Source organism: Anomaloglossus baeobatrachus, chromosome 12 (genome assembly GCF_048569485.1).
Source record: "Anomaloglossus baeobatrachus isolate aAnoBae1 chromosome 12, aAnoBae1.hap1, whole genome shotgun sequence".
NCBI lineage: Eukaryota > Metazoa > Chordata > Amphibia > Anura > Aromobatidae > Anomaloglossus > Anomaloglossus baeobatrachus.
Genome location: NC_134364.1, coordinates 104,350,977 through 104,368,578, shown reverse-complemented (window position 1 = coordinate 104,368,578; position 17,602 = coordinate 104,350,977). Strand labels below are relative to the sequence as shown.

The following is a 17,602-nucleotide window of genomic DNA, read 5'->3' as shown; positions in this document are numbered from 1 at the left end:
CTGGGGGTCCTGCTTGGTGAGGGGCTTCCCTCTAGTTTGTCCATTACATCCCCCTGAGTCTGGTGATCCAGGCAGGTGTTACAATTTAGCTACGTAGGCCAGATTATCGAAAATTGTTACCTACTGTATGTGGTCTTCAAGAAGATGCCAACAGAGAAGAGTTGAGGACCACACCCACTTGGTTAAAAAGACTAGATTATTTTGTACAGTTGTCTCTTCCTACCACCAACTGATTTACTGCTGTTGACAGATCCTATATCTGTGTTTTATTCAATTATAATTTTTGTTTCTTATATCTCGCGAACAATGTACATTTTAATTAACAGATAATAATAATTTCCACAATTGGATGTGTTAAAAAAAATGTCCCTGTAATGAGATAATCTTATATATGTTTCCCTGCTGTGTACTGTGTAATGGCCGTGTCTGACCGTGCAGGAATATGGTCTAATCATACCACAACTTTTCGGCCGAGGAGAAATCAAGAGTATACAAACAGGAGAGCAGGGGAGAATGCAAAATAGTATATAGTCAGGACAGTATGACATCTCAGCTGCTGCTTTCTGTGAGGTGAATAAAAGTTCTTGCCTGTTTAAAAAGAATGTTTTACCTCACAGAATTTTTTTTTTTACCTCACACAAAGAATCAGCTGTGATCCCTTGCTGTTCTGTCGTTATACTCTTTTGTTTACTTCTCTACCCAAGAGCTGTGGTATGTTCAGACCATGTTCCTGCACAGTCAGACAAGGCTATTACACACTGCAGTATACAGACAGGACAGTAGGGGAGGAGGCAAAAGAGTATATAGACAGGACAGCATGGGACCGCAGCTGCTGCTTTCTGTGAGGTAAAAACAAAAATTCCTTGCCTGTTTAAAAAGAATGTTTTACCTCACAGAAAAATTGTTTTACCTCACAGAACGAATCAGCTGCAGTTTGATGATGTCCTGTCTTCATATTCTTTTGTTTACTTTCTTGTCCAAACGCTGTGGTATGTTCAGACTATATTCCTACACAGTCAGACATGGCCATTACACAATACAGTATACACATAGGACAGCATGGGAGGAAGCAAAAGAGTATATAGACAGGACAGCATGGGATTGCAGCTGCTGCTTTCTGTGAGGTAAAAAAAATCCTTGCCTGTTTAAAAAGAATGTTTGCCTCACAGAAAAAAAATGTTTTACCTCACATAAAGAATTAGCTGTGATATCTCGCTGTTCTGTCATTATACTCTTTTGTTTACTCCCTTGCCCAGGAGCTGTGGGTATGTCCATGCCATGTTCTTGCTTGGTCAGACACGGCCATTACACAATACAGTATACAGACAGGACAGCAGGAGAAGAAGAAAAAGAGTATGTGTGACAATACGCCACTAGGTGTCACTAGAAGCTACTAGAGACAGGAAAGTCAAACATGCCAGTAGTCAGAAGCTAGTAAGTCATATAAGGTACACAGGGCGCAAGCAGTGCCGGAGTCAGGGTACAAGCAGGAGGTCAGAATCCAGGAAGGCAAATAAGGTATACAGGGAGCGAGCGGAGCCGAGGTCAGGGTACAAGCTGGAGATCAGAATCCAGGAAGGAAAATAAGGTATACAGGGAGCGAGCGGAGTTGAGGTCAGGGTACAAGCTGGAGATCAGAATCCAGGAAGGCAAATAAGGTATACAGGGAGCGAGCGGAGCCGAGGTCAGGGTACAAGCTGGAGATCAGAATCCAGGAAGGCAAACAAGGTATACAGGGAGCGAGCGGAGTTGAGGTCAGGGTACAAGCTGGAGATCAGAATCCAGGAAGGAAAATAAGGTATACAGGGAGCGAGCGGAGTTGAGGTCAGGGTACAAGCTGGAGATCAGAATCCAGGAAGGCAAATAAGGTATACAGGGAGCGAGCGGAGCCAAGGTCAGGGTACAAGCTGGAGATCAGAATCCAGGAAGACAAACAAGGTATACAGGGAGCGAGCGGAGTTGAGGTCAGGGTACAAGCTGGAGATCAGAATCCAGGAAGGCAAACAAGGTATACAGGGAGCAAGCAGAGCCGAGGTCAGGGTACAAGCTGGAGATCAGAATCCAGGAAGGCAAATAAGGTATACAGGGAGCGAGCGGAGTTGAGGTCAGGGTACAAGCTGGAGATCAGAATCCAGGAAGGCAAATAAGGTATACAGGGAGCGAGCAGAGTTGAGGTCAGGGTACAAGCTGGAGATCAGAATCCAGGAAGGCAAACATTGTATACAGGGAGCGAGCGGAGTTGAGGTCAGGGTACAAGCTGGAGATCAGAATCCAGGAAGGCAAACAAGGTATACAGGGAGCGAGCGGAGTTGAGGTCAGGGTACAAGCTGGAGATCAGAATCCAGGAAGGCAAACAAGGTATACAGGGAGCGAGCAGAGTTGAGGTCAGGGTACAAGCTGGAGATCAGAATCCAGGAAGGCAAATAAGTTATACAGGGAGCGAGCAGAGTTGAGGTCAGGGTACAAGCTGGAGATCAGAATCCAGGAAGGCAAATAAGGTATACAGGGAGCGAGCAGAGTTGAGGTCAGGGTACAAGCTGGAGATCAGAATCCAGGAAGGCAAACAAGGTATACAGGGAGCGAGCGGAGTTGAGGTCAGGGTACAAGCTGGAGATCAGAATCCAGGAAGGCAAATAAGGTATACAGGGAGCGAGCAGAGTTGAGGTCAGGGTACAAGCTGGAGATCAGAATCCAGGAAGGCAAACAAGGTATACAGGGAGCGAGCGGAGTTGAGGTCAGGGTACAAGCTGGAGATCAGAATCCAGGAAGGCAAATAAGGTATACAGGGAGCGAGCAGAGTTGAGGTCAGGGTACAAGCTGGAGATCAGAATCCAGGAAGGCAAACATTGTATACAGGGAGCGAGCGGAGTTGAGGTCAGGGTACAAGCTGGAGATCAGAATCCAGGAAGGCAAACAAGGTATACAGGGAGCGAGCGGAGTTGAGGTCAGGGTACAAGCTGGAGATCAGAATCCAGGAAGGCAAACAAGGTATACAGGGAGCGAGCAGAGTTGAGGTCAGGGTACAAGCTGGAGATCAGAATCCAGGAAGGCAAATAAGTTATACAGGGAGCGAGCAGAGTTGAGGTCAGGGTACAAGCTGGAGATCAGAATCCAGGAAGGCAAATAAGGTATACAGGGAGCGAGCAGAGTTGAGGTCAGGGTACAAGCTGGAGATCAGAATCCAGGAAGGCAAACAAGGTATACAGGGAGCGAGCGGAGTTGAGGTCAGAGTACAAGCTGGAGATCAGAAGCCAGGAAGTCAGATAAGGTACACAGAGAGCAAGTAGAGACGAGGTCAGGGTACAAGCCAGAGGTCAGAAGCCAGATGGATAACGTCAGAGTCAGGCAAATGGGCAGAGAAGGGTAAAAAATGTCCAGCATAGAGAGGCAAGATCAGAACAACAAAACTCATGTTAGTCAGAGAACTCACTGCAGAGCAGGAACTACGACTGGCAGCATTCCAGGTGAAGTTGCTCTCTAATGAAGCCGAGGACTCACCTGAAACGAAGCTCCTGAAAACAGACCCCCTCCCCGCACCAGCGCAGGACCCAAAGGCTGAGAAGCAACCCGTCACCTGGAGCATAATACAGAACATTGGCTCCGCTGGAGAGCAGAGCACCGCGGATCATGACAGTATGTAGACAAGACAGCATGGGATCGCAGCTGCTGCTTTCTGTGAGGTAAAAAAATTCCTTGCCTGTTTAAAAAGAATGTTTTACCTTCCAGAAAAAAATGTTTTACCTCACAGAAAGAATTATTTGTGATCCCTTGCTGTTCATTATACTCTTTTGTTTACTCCCCTGCCCAGGAGATGTGGTATGATCAGACTATGTCCCTGTACGGTCAGACACGGCCATTACACAGTACGCAGCAGGGACACATATAGAAGATTATCTCAGCACAGGAACATTTTTTTAAACACATCCAGTTGCGAAAAGTATTATTATTCCAAGATCTATTGATTAAAATATACGTTGTCTGTGGGACAATCCTTTTAATTATCTCATACAGGGGCAATTATACCACAATCTACCATGTTTTAAGCTCAGTGCCCTAAATACAAGTACCGAATATGAATATGAGATCAGTCAACAGCAGCTTTTTGAGGATTATCAGGCAAAGAGAAATAAAGAAAAGAGAAGTCAAACTCGAAGGAAAATACATTCCAATTTGCCAATATTAATTAAAGCTTAATTTTAGACCCCACTTTCCCTCTAAACTATTATTCGCTTAATAGGACAGTTTTAATGATCAAGACGACAACACAGCCGCCATTTAATCTCTTAGGAGCCGTGACGCGATCAGGAAATAATAGATGAGCCTTATTAGTGGCGAATTATATGGACAGCGTTAGTAGATGAACAGCGTGAAGCCGCTTCCCGGTAGTAGTGGGAGAGTCTCGGAGAATGTGTGTTTACCGCCGGTGGGAATAAGGTAGGTCGTCGTTCTCTCTATTACGCGAGTCGGGGGCGGACACAAGAAAGATAGTAAACGGCTGCAAATTAAAACAATGAATGTCCTCTGCATAAAGGATTAAAGACCCTGGTTAAACAGAGAAGAATGACAATGCAACGAGAGGAGGGGGGATGATGAATAGTGAAGAGTACGCATAGACGGGCAACAGTACAGCCCCATAAATACACAGAAGACAGGCCGAGCATAAAATAAACGCAGAAAAGCTTCGGCAGCACTGGGTGTAATTGATTATAAGGAGCTGCACCCCCTCCTCGGCTCCCGGAGCCACCGAGAATGGAATCTGTTTTCTGTCCCATTTACCACGCTTTCCCTCTCCCTACAAACCTGCCTGCCAGACACTGCATGGATCATAAGTTATCCAACGATAGTGTGAGAATCAGACACAAAGGTCTCACATAGCTTGGGGGTGCAGGGTGCGGAAGACGCTCACCCCATCATTGTGCCATGGCACCAAGTGCCGTAAATAGGATTTACACAGCTGCATTGTGCCGGGCAAGTTCAATTCTTCCTTGTGTACTTGAGAGTTAACCTTGATTTTTCTTTCTCTGAAAATAGCTTTTTTATGTTGATATGGTCTTCTTTATGTGACTATGAGCTGCTGACGGTAACCGGGGATCAGGTCTGGGTCTAGACATTGACCTTTTAAGAACTGGTATAGGTAGCTAAGAAACTCGGCTGCAAATCGAAATGACACAACCTAATATTAATCCACAAAAATCAATACTTGGTGCTGTGTATTACCCAATTCAAATCAGGTCCACGTCTAGACATTGACTATTTAGGAACTGCCATGGGCACCTGAGACGCTCAGTAGTAAGGCTGCAACGCGAAATGACAGGACCTCACTGAGGTGTGAAAAGTGGCCACATAAATCTGTACTGAGTGCTGTGTACTATCTGCTTTATGTGACAATATTCCCTGCCATGTAGGTTCCCATACCAGAATCAGGTCCAGATCTAATTATTGACTCTTCAGGAACTGCCATGGTACCTGAGATGCTCAGTAGTAAGGCTGCACCTCGAAACGACAGGACCTCATTGAAGTGTGAAAAGCGGCCACATAAATCTGTACTGGGTGCTATGTACTATCTGCTTTATGTGACAATGCCCTGCCATGTAGGTTCCCATACCAGAATCAGGTCCAGATCTAAATATGGACTCCTCAGGAACTGCCATGGGTACCTGAAATGCTCAGTAGCAAAGCTGCAAAATAACAGGACCTCACTGAGGTGTGAAAAGAGGCCACATAAATATGTACTTGATGTTGTGTACTGTCTACTTTATGTGACAATGCCCTGCCATGTAGGCTCCCATACCAGAATCAACTCCAGAGCTAAATATTGACTCTTGAGGAACTACCATGGGAACATGCGATGATCCTCACAAGGCCACCGTGTAGGTTCCCATACCAGAATCCGGTCCAGATCTAAATATTGGCTCTTCAGGAACTGCCATGGGTACCTGAGACGCTCAGCAGCAAGACTCCAACTCAAAATGGCAGGACCTCATTGAAATTTAAATAGAGACCATATAAACATGTACTTTATGCTGTGTACTGTCTACTTTACATGACAATGCCCTGCTGTGTAGGTTCCCATAGCAGAATCAGATCCAGAGCTAAATATTTGCTCTTCAGGAACTGCCATAGGCACCTGAGGCGCTCAGGAGCAAGGCTGCAACTCGAAATGACAGGACCTCATTGAACTGTGAAAAGAGGACGCATAAATCTGTACTGGGTGCTGTGTACTGTCTACTTTATGTGACAATGCCCTGCTGTGTAGGTTCCCATACCAGAATTAGGTCCAGATCTAAATATTGACTCTTTAGGAACTGCCATGGGCACATGCAATGATCCTCATAAAGCCACTGTTAAAAATCACAGAATCTCACATCAGCACAATAAGAGGCCACAGAACTGTATACTTGGTGCTGTGTACTTTGTGAAAGATGTGGAAACTACACACAAAAAAAAACTATATTAGTAATACTATCTTAAGTAGAGATGACCATTTTGATTGTCATTCATTGGACTGGAAACCTGTGCGCTTCTAGTGCTTACCTAAGCCTCATGACATTTTTTCACAATGCACATCATGATGTCTGATTAGCCTAGTAGCTAGGCCTCACATGTTGTCATGGGGCCTCCTAAGCCCCCTAGACACCCAGGATGGTGAAACAAAGATACTGGTGCAGAAGAAAAGACAGACTACCATAGTAGTCCAAGGCAGTTAAAATCGAATTGATCAACTCTAATGTTAATTCTTTAGTAATTGCATCGTACATGACCAATGGAAGAAGCCAACTGTACCCTTCAATTACTACATATCAAAAGCTTTAAAGTTGACATTAAGAGACCATAAGAGGTATTGGCAATAGGATTTAGGGACCTTAGAATTTTTGGTGAGCCCTTAACGTTTCTATTAAAACATTTTGCTGTTTCCTTCTTCAGACTAGAAGACATCTTCACTATTGAGTGTGGTTCGGTATAAGGGTGAGGACCTTACAGTAGATAAGCCTTCATTATTTTTTAAAGAGGTTGGCCCACCATATTAACTTATCACCTATCCCATGTCTGTCTGACCATGGTGATCCAAAATGCATCTGAAGGTGCAAAAACTGTCTATGGGAATGTTTTTTGTCAGTCCCATGGACAAAGAAGTGACCCGTTTAAATAAGCAGTGGTGCACGTGTGACCATCTCTCCTCACCTGCTCTCGGAATTGGTGGCAGTCCCAGTGATCAGTCACTTATCACCTATCTTGTGGACTAGCGATAAGTCAATATGGTGGACCAACCTGTCATGATTCATGCATGGCTCTGCCGTTCCTGAGCCGGTGCATGTATCCTACCTCCAGGGTTTAGGTCTCTTGAGAGGGGCCTGTTTGTTCTGGCCTCATTACGGGGGGTCACGTCACCATATCTTGGTGCAGCTGCCTCCGGGACGCCGCCAGTCATATTACCGGCTCTGCTGTTGGCTCCGTTCGTGTGAGAAGTTCTCTGTTTCTTGTCCTGCTACCTGGTACTGTTTGTCCTGACCTCAATTCCCCTTGCTCGACCTGACTTCCATCCCTTTGCCTGACCTGACCTCTGTCCCCCCGACCTGACCTCTGTTTCCCCAGCCTGTCCTGATCTCTGTTCCTCCATCCCTCCTACCCGACTTTTCCTCCATACCTCCCTGTCCTCTGGTCTACTGTCCTGTCTTGTCTTGTATTCCCCACATCCTTGCTCTCCCGGTATCTGACCTCTGCTCTGTTTTGTGACTTTGGCTTGTTTTCTCCTCGGTACAGACGTGACATCCCGGCTTAGACCCTGACTGATCGACTATCCCTGCTCTTGTGTTAGCGAGCTCTAGTTAGTGGGCTTCTGTCTAACCACACTCAGGAGATCTTTTCCTACCTGAGTCCCTTCACCCCCTAGTGGGGTACCTTGACTCAACCACCTTGAAAGAAAACAGCACTAATTGGATTCAGCTGATTAAAGGCCGCTTTACATGCAACGACATCGCTAACGAGATGTCGTTGGGGTCACGGAACTCATGACGCACATCCGGCCTCGTTAGCAACGTCTTTGCGTGTGAAACGCAGGAACGACTGTTAACGATCAAAATTACTTACCTTATCATTGATCGTTGATGCGTCGTTCCATTCCCGATTATCGTTGCTGTTGCAGGACGCAGGTTGTTCGTCATTTCTGCGGCAGCACACATCGCTACGTGTCACCCCCTAGGAACGAGGAACAACCTTGTACTTGCGCCGCCCACAATGAGGAAGGAAGGAGGTGGGCGGGATGTTCGTCCCGCTCATCTCCGCCCCTCCGCTTTGATTGGGCGCCCACTTAGTGACGTCGCTGTGATGCCGAACGAATCGCCCCCTTAGAAAGGAGGCGGTTTGCCAGCCACAGCGACGTCGCTGGGCAGGTAAGTCCGTGTGATGGGTGTTAGCGATGTTGTGCGATTTGCCCGTGATGAACAACCGACGGGGGCGGGTATGCTCGCTAGCGATATCGATACCGATATCGCAGCGTGTAAAGCGGCCTTAACAAATTCCATTTTTACTAAATCCTAAAAAGTCCCTTAAATTGATCACTGGAAGCAGTAGTAGTGTTAGAGGGAAGCGTAGATGTCCCACAATTACACCTAGCTGATCGGCAAAGCATGCCGGGAGTTTATTAACGTATGGGCAGTCATTAATTTTATTACCAATTTTCGGAATCAAGTTGCAGAAACCTCCCTCCGCACTCTGCACCTTCAGTTTCGTCCCATTGTATTTATTATTTATCACAGCTAGAGGGCAATATAATTAAATTTTACTTACACAACTAAAATACTCCCGCGATATCCTGATTTATCACAGATGGAATTAGTAATTGTGTCATCTGTAACCTTGGGCAAATGAGGTTTATGTTGTATGTAAAGGCATTTATTTCTAGGCAGGCAGCGCTAAATTAGCTACGTGAGAACGTCAGGCAAGCGGTGACAATGTCATTTCAATGTCACGCCACACATGTCGCGTTGGCAAGTCCGCTCTTGTGGCACCAAAGTAGTTAAAATGCCCAGCAGCCATGACAAAAGAAGAGGGGGGAAAAAAAATGTGATGCCCTTTCTAGCGTCCTTAACGGGAGCTTCACTAGTGTTAACGAGGCGGCTGTAATTAGGACTGCTCTAATTAGAGGGAGGCCTATCCAGCACAATTAAAGCTGCAGGTCTCCTGTCGGGAGAAGAGCAGGGAGTGATGTGTGTGTTAAATGCAACTAATGAGGCCCCAGCAGCTGCCTGCGAATGTCAGAGCACCGGTGGCTTGACCTACTTCTGTCCCCACCAGTGCTCATGAGGGAGAGACAGGAAGACTGACGAGCCCGAGGCACAAAGGATTCTGGGAGTTAAACATTTAAAGGGCAGATCCATATTACGTGTGTGACTACATAATGCTTAAAACAGGGATACACTATGTCTTCTCTTCACATCTAACAAGATTTTGGAAAAATATCTTATGACTTTTTTTGAGGAGCCTAAGCTAGACACGGGTATGTGTATTATTACTTAAAATTTTCCCAGTGTTTTATTAAAAAAATCGCATATGTCAGTCCTATGCTTGGTTCTCATACGTCCTAACTTTGAAAAAATGCACAGAGGACAAATAAACTGCAGTTTTTTGTTAAGCCACTCCTCTAACCCCGCCCCTGAGGAGTTCAGAAGATTTTGAAAAACAAATAGAACACCCAGGAAGCTTCTAAAGGTCTGTAGCTGTTAGGGCACGCTGAAAACTGTAGTTTCCCCCCAAAAGAATAATATCTGAAATGAGCAAGTGGAGGAGCATGATGATGATGATTTATTACCTAAATCCAGCACGGATGCGTAAGAGTTGGGACATTACACTGCCTGTCCTCATCCTTTAGATGCAGCCAGGGATTTTTACCCTAAAAGCAAGGCATATTCTGTGTAGCTACTCCTTTATCTCCTCCCCAGTGACCCAACTGAGAAATGTATACAGAGGGGGAAAATAAGTATTTGCCAATTTTTAAAGTTTTCCAACCTAGAAAGAATGGAGAGGTCTATAATTTTTATCATAGGTAACTTCACCTGTGACAGACGGAATCCAAAAACATCCATAAAATCACACTGTATAATTTTTATCACCTACCAATCAACAAGAATTCTGGCTCTCACAAACCTGTTATTTTTTCTCCTACTCTGCCCTTATTACCTGTATTATTTGCACCTGTTTCAACCTCGTTACCTGTATAATAGACACCTGTCCACACACTCAATCACACTACAACCTGTCCACCATGGCCAAGACCAAAGAGCTGTCTAAGGACACCAGGGACAAAATTGTAGACCTGCATAAGGCTGTGATCAGCTACAGGACAATAGGCAAGCAGCTTGGTGAGAAGGCAACAACTGTGGAAGAAAATTGAAGAAACACAAGATGACTGTAAATCTTACTCGGTCTAGTGCTCCATGCAAGATCTCACTTCGTGGGGTTAAATAATTCTGAGAAAGGTGAGGAATCAGCCCAAAACAACATGGGAGGATCTGGTCAATGACCTGAATAGAGCTGGGACCACAGTCTCAAAGATTACCACAAAGACCACCCCTGGTGAGTCTTTTAATACTTGCAAATTACTACACAGTTCCTGGTTGGGGACCCAAATACCTTAACATGTCAGTACAAAGCCGAGAGTACCTAAAATTTAGGATTTTTCAATTGGATTTTGGATACTTGGGTGGTATGGATATTTATTAGCTCCACCTCATCACATGATGCCATGTTTAGGCCCCATATTGAGGTGTAATATAGAGTAACAAATATTGGCAAAAATTTAAGATCAGGACGGACCATACTAAAAAATAGATTTCAGGGATGTAAGAAAATATGACATAAGTAGCGTTGAGCGGATAGTGTAAAATCCGGATCCGGCAGCTATCCGGCGGGTTGAATAAGAAGTCCGGATCCGATCCGGAGTTCGGCCCCATATATGTCAATGGGGAGTGGAATCCGGGGACGCGAGCGAGAGCGAGAGAGAGAGAGAGGAAAAAAAAAATTCCCGAATCCGGATCGTGTAGCCGGATTCCCGGGTCCAGGTCAGACCCGGATCGGACGCTGAAACCGCGCGGATCCGGATTTTTACAGTTCGGGTCCGCTCAACACTAGACATAACTCGTCCCGAAAAAAAAATTAGTTCTCTGCTTTTGGAGGACCCCCCCTTTTGATGGTCTAGCGTTTCATAGACAGACAAGGGGAGCTCTGATAAAAAGTTGTGTTTTTTCAAGAGCTAATCTTGAAATAATAGAATGTATTGATTCATTGATGCCAGTAGAAGAGCTGGGGCTTTCTGTTTTACATATTGTGGTACAAACTACTAAATGGAAGCTTCCAATTTGAAGACTGATAACAATATTTGATTCTTAGGTCATTTTGACAATGAAGGTCTGTTTATAAGGGAAGTTTGGGTGTACTCCTCTAAATAAGGTAGATTTCTGCTTTTTCCTGGTGCCGGAGATCTCTCCTGCAAATGAACAAAGTGTTTACTGTGGGCACAGACAACACAGAGCCATAAATTATTTTTATTGAAGGAGGCATCTCCAGGGAACAGTACAGTTCATGAGCACTTTCACAATCAGGCCGGGTGAATTGTACAGACCGCTATATTGAATTACTTTCCCAACAAATCTGTCATCCTGTCTAAGGCAAGTAGCACTGCAGGGCCTAATAGTTCTCACTGTTGGCTTGATACCTGCTGAGGGTCTTTTATACCAAGCATGCACAATTCTTGCATTGTCTCAAGGACACAGTTGTCTTTGTCATCTGTCCCAGGAAGCCCAGTCCAGGGGGCATTGCAAAATTGGTAGTGATACACATAAAATCATTCCAATAATATTTGGGCCCTCTTTCCAGAAACTAATTTCCATTTCTGACAACTGAACGTGCCTCAGGGTCTGGTGATATTATAAAGAACATGTTGGGAGAGCATTGCTTTCTGGGAGGCTGTTGGGAGACTTCTGTATGGACCAAGATACTCGTATTTGTCAACTCTTTACACAGTATGGTAGACCTTACCTTTCTCTGGGAGATGTCATGTCTGGTATTCGAGAGTTGACCGTTTGTTGGGAAATTAAGCTCTTCAATCTGGAGCAAAGGTTGAAAAATGGTTGATATTCTGAGATATTGTACTTTAAGAGAACAAAATGTAATCTCCATTTAGGAAAGGCATTTGGACACCTGGAAACAAGAAATCTTCTAGAAGAGCTGGTTTTGGAAAGCTTTGTCAAATTGTCTAGAAGGTGTCTTCTGTTATTCGTGAGCCTCACAGGTGTTGTAGAAAAGTTGGCAATTATGAGGTAGAGACATCTGTTTGCACTTTTCCTTGAGGAGAAGTCTTACCAATTACCTCTTTCCAGAAGCTAGTTGCCCTTTCTGCCAACTGAACCTGCCTCAGGACATCAGGGTTTGGCGATATGACAAAGAACATGTTGGTAGAGCACTGCTTTCCGGGAGACGTCTCTATGGATTGAGATATTTGTCAACTCTTTGCGGAGTACGGTAAGCCTTTCCTTTGTCTGGGAGATCTCAAGTCTAGTATTCGAGAGTTGACCGTTTGTTGAAAAGTTCAGCTCTTCAATCGGGAGTAAAGACTCTACTCTAGGATGACAATGGGTTGACATTTTGAGATATTGTACTTTACAAGAACAAAATGTGAGCTCCATTTAGGAAAGGCATTTAGACACCTGGGAACAAGAATTCTTCTGGAAGAGCTGGTTTTGGCAACTTCTGTCAAATTGTCCAGAAGGTCTCTTCTTTTTTTCACCATCCTCACAGGTGATGTAAAAAAGTTGACAATTATGGGGTAGAGGCATCTGACTGCACTTTTTCTTGAGGAGAAGTCTTACCAAATAGGAGTAACGGGACTTATGTCTTCCTGATAGAAGATATGGGTCCGCCATTTATGGTCATAGTGAAAAAAAATAATCAACAGCACACAAAAAATCTTCTGGAAGAGCTGGTTTTTGGAAGCCTTGTCAAATTGTCCAGAAGGTCTCTCCCTTTGTTTTGCAAGCTTCACACATATTGAAGAAAAGTTGGCAATTATGCAGTAGAGGAATCTAGCTGCAGTTTGTTTTAGCAGAAGTCTTACCAGTTAGGAGTAACGGGACATATGTCTTCCTGATAGAAGATATGGGTCCACCATTTGTGGTAAGTCAAAGCAGAAAAAAATCTAATCCACGAAACACATAATCCACCTTCCTCAAGTCAGTTGGATGCCCAGTCAAAAAAATCTTTGGATAGGTTTATTCAGAGGTGAGACTTAAGTCTACCTTCCACCTTAAAAACTTTGAATAACTATGAATGACTATGACTTCCACCAATTATGGTCTATTTTTCCTTGGGTCGGTATACCTTTTTAATAATTTTACATTGGAAAACTAAAAATGAGATATCATGTTCTCCATTCTAACACATGGCAAAAGACGGTAAAATTGAAGAGGTCAATATACCCTCTCTCTCTAAAGGGAAATAATGGCCTCATTTTCGGTGAATGGGGGATCTTCAGCATCTGATATATGCTTCTTTGTGTCGCTAATAAAGTATAGCCAAAAAGGAACAGCACCTGTAATACTTGACATCACAGCTCAGATGTGCAGAAGCATGTGATTATGCTTCAGCGTCCATTTTGTGCCTATTATTTGGTTACGCCGGTACCGTAGACTTTCCGAGTCTTGTAAATTTGAAGAAGCGAGCCTCAGCTTTTTTCTTTTTTTTAGCGGGTGAAGGAGAGTTAATCCCTTTGCATTCAGTGAATCCGTACATAGATTTACCCGTTGCCTGTCAGAATAATAAGTAGTCGAGCATTAATACTTGTCAGCCGCAAGAATAGGACAGTTGTGACAATCAGGAACAAAATTGACAGAAAATTGCCGAGAAGAAAAAGCTACGGACAGCAATAAATAACAAATAATTGTTAGAATATAAATTGAAAAGTGTATGAAATAGCGATTTGTTATGTGCGGCGACAGATAAGATGGATTCATAATCGTTCCTTTTAAAGGGTTCTCTACAAGTATGGCTCAATTAAAGGAGCGCAGAACAAACTGTGGTGCAATTTGGACCTGGGTAATTACCTTGGAGACTAGACCGAGAGGGTCGGTATTGACTGATGTTTCCACATGGCTAGAATACACACACAACTCAACAACATATTTTGTTACTATGGATATTATGAAAGGACTAACAATAAGTCCCTCCAATGCTCCAGTTATGGTCTCCATGCTCAGTGCTTTGGAGAACTTGACCTTAGCTTAATGTTCCTTCAGTGCAAATTCGTAAACACCTATTGAAGAGCTCCGTAAAATAAAAATACAGATGTGTCCAATGTGTCCACCCTAACCTTTCCAAAATTTTTAAAGATTTCAATTGTTTATATAGCAAAAACATTTCCTGAGAGAGGATCTAGAATTAATGTTTTTGTCAAAGTTAGTCATCTTTGACTATCTATAGTGGGATATGTCTAGCCAAGCCAAGAACTAAGGTAAGGAAGGACAGATCTGTATCATCCTTGGGTGGTGAAGACTGTCAACTGTAGTGTTCATAAACAAAGAGGTAAGAAATTGACCCAAGCAAGGACATACATGCATGCCATGCTGCAACTGTGAGGTCATTCGTAGAGAAGGAGTCAAATCCTGGTTGGTTGAACCTCTGCAGAGCTCTCCTCTCTAGAGATTTGCTTTGTTATTGGTAGTGAGAACCTGTGCAGTGCTCTCCTCTCCAGAGGATATTACTTTGTTATTGGGTGGTGAGAACCTGTGCAGACCTCTCCTCTCCAGAGGATATTACTTTGGTATTGGGTGGTGACAACGTGCCCAGACCTCTCCTCTCCAGAGGAATTACTTTGTTTTTGGGTGGTAAGAACCTGTGCAGGGCTCTCCTCTTAAGAGGAATTGTGTTTGCTTTGGGTGGTGAGAACTTGTGCAGAGTTCACCTCTCGAGAGGAATTATAATTGCTTTGTGTGGTGACAACCTGTGCAGGGCTATCCTCTCAAGAGGAATTGTGTTTGCTTTGGGTGGTGAGAACCTGTGTGTAAAGAAGAAGTGTTTGGTCGATGACAACGTGTCCAGGGCTCTCCTCTAGAACCTGGGGAGAGCTCCCCTCTCCAGAGGAATAGTTTTGCTTCAGTTGATGAGAACTTGTGGATAATAAGTGTTTTGGGTGGTGACAACGTGTCCAGACCTCTCTTCTCCAGAGGATATTGCTTTGTCATTGGGTGACGAGAACCTATGCAGGGGTCTCCTCTCTCTCGAAATTGTTTTGCGATTGGGTGATCAGAATCTGCGTAGGGGTCTTCTCTCGAGAGGAATTGTTTCCCTTTGGGTGATGAGAACTTCTGGAGAAGAAGTGTTTTGGTTGATGACAACATGTCCAGTCCTCCCCTCTACAAAGCAATTGTTATTGGGTGATGAGAACCTGCAAAGCACTCTTCTCCCCAGAGGAATTTTTTTTGCTTTGGGTGGTCAGAACCTGCCCAGGGCTCTTTTCTCCAGAGTAATTGCTTTGACATTGGGTGGTAAAATCCTGTATAGAACCCATAACCATATATTGGGTGGTGAGAACTTGGAGAACTTGCGCAGGACTATGGTCTCCAGAAGAATTGCTTTGCTATTGGATGGTGAGAAGCTATACAGGTAATATTCCATTATCCACAATTATTCTTCACTCAAAATGTAAAAGCTCAGGTAAAAATGTGGGAACAAATGCGGTCACCCTTCACATCATCTCGGTGAGCTTCATGTTGCTTTCTGTATTGATTTACTGTCGGCTCCAGAATTCGCCATTTCCATCCGCTAGGAATGTAATCTGTGCTATATCCTTTTGTTTGCATTACAGATAATTTGGAAAAGCCATTGCATAAAATGTTATCTATAGATATTACTCCGGAAGGTATTTTTCTAATATTTTCTGATTGTTATGCGCTGGCATTAGCCTAAACGCACTCAATTTTAGATTTTGCTAAAAAAGAACTATTGATTTCCAGACGTTTCTATTGCCTGATTTTTATTTGGCATCAAGCTGGAATCCATTATTGTAATTTCGTCGCCTGCATTTCTTTCTTTCGCTCTGCACCCTGCTCTGCTTGCTGAGTTATGTCGCTGCTTACGCTTCATGGCAGAAAGGACGGCAGCCATGTGGTTGTCCTTACCAGTCCTCATCCTACTGGTGGCATCACCAGTCCATGGATTGGATGTAGGACACCAAACTTGGCTGCTTTCCTTGTGCAAAAAGTCTCTGCTTGCCCTGTGCTTCCATGTGCAATCACCAAAGCATCATGTCATTGTTTTGCATTGGCTTCCACGCATCCAACCAACATGAGATGGCATGGACAATCATGTAAATGATGGTAGATGGTAGAATGTTCCTGAACAGTTTCCATTGAAATATGTTTCTTCAAGATAAATATTTTTTGTAGCCACCTTGACCAATTAGCTCCTTTTTACTTTCGAGTTTCATACCCATGGGAGGCCATCACCAGAGTTCCCAGCTAGGCTTCATTATTCATATGTGCACCACTAGGGGAGCAAACTTGACGTTTTAGTGCCAGGTACGCCTTAGGAGAAGTCCTGTCTCTGGAGGTTCCCCTCTCGACTGGGGTATTGGTTAGGTGCCAAGCCTTAGAATGGTTCTCCACAGGGTTTGGCACAACATATGGCTTCTGTACAGTATTGCGATTGCTGCGATTGGAGAAAACCTCCTTAAAAAATGTCTCCCTATAAATCTTCCCCATTATTTCTATTATTCTGATGCCAAGATCCTAGCAAAGCCAACCAGGCTTGACCAGCAATAGTTTCAATGTCACACTAGGTACGGGGAAGTACCAAGCAAGCGGCAAAAGGTAAGGAAAGGGGAACCCTACGTCTATGGAAAGGGAAGATGGTGACCCCTGACCAAACCTATAGCTAGTCCCTTGGGTTCCTTACCTCCCTAGATAGGTTCCGCACCTATTTGCCAAGCCAGGAAACTGATCCTAGTTATCCCTTTGTGCTGGACCCTAAATAGGGAATGGGTGAGATGATCTCTTCATCAACCCCACTAAACACTATAGACGACACGAGAAGGACACACAGGGGGAAAAGGTATGAATTACTTATCCACAGACAACTCAGGTAGATGTTCAGCAAAGTTTTCTGCAACAATACCACAGAGGAGAACAAGCCACCTGCTTGCAACCAGAGCTAGAATGAACTGAATAATATCACCAGCACCAGTCCAGGAAAGAAGGGAGTATTTAAGCACCGAGAGAATACTGATGATCAGCAGCTGAGCGGAAGTCAAGCTCCTGCTGGGTCCAAAAGGGGGAGAGATAAATCCAGCAGGAAAGCTACCTATACCAATTGTGACGGGGTCCTTCTCCCATATCACACAATCAACAGAGCGAGAGATGGCTGTACAATCCAAAGAGCATTTATTCCAAGCAAATCAAATGGTCCATAACATAATCCACCATATAGAGGGTAAAAATACTAAAGAGACATGAATATAGTCCAGAAAACGATAAATAAATGTCCAAGTCTCTCTGAGGAGTCGCACCTTCAGCCCAGATGATCAATCTTAGTCCATCTCTCTTTAAGTTCTCAAACA

General features: G+C 44.2%; 1 protein-coding gene across 8 annotated transcripts in view; it reads left to right on the top strand.

Moving 5' to 3' along the window:
• CADM3 (cell adhesion molecule 3) overlaps window positions 1-17,602 on the top strand; it is a 379,565-nt gene that overhangs the window by 248,239 nt on the left and 113,724 nt on the right. For 6 of the 8 annotated variants that reach the window (XM_075330340.1, XM_075330346.1, XM_075330342.1 and 3 more), the window contains one exon: window positions 15,854-15,907. The exons of the other annotated variants lie outside the window; for them this stretch is intronic. In XM_075330340.1, coding sequence (XP_075186455.1) covers window positions 15,854-15,907 — 54 coding nt within the window. The remainder of the gene's footprint in view (window positions 1-15,853; window positions 15,908-17,602) is intronic. 8 annotated transcript variants of the gene reach the window in all.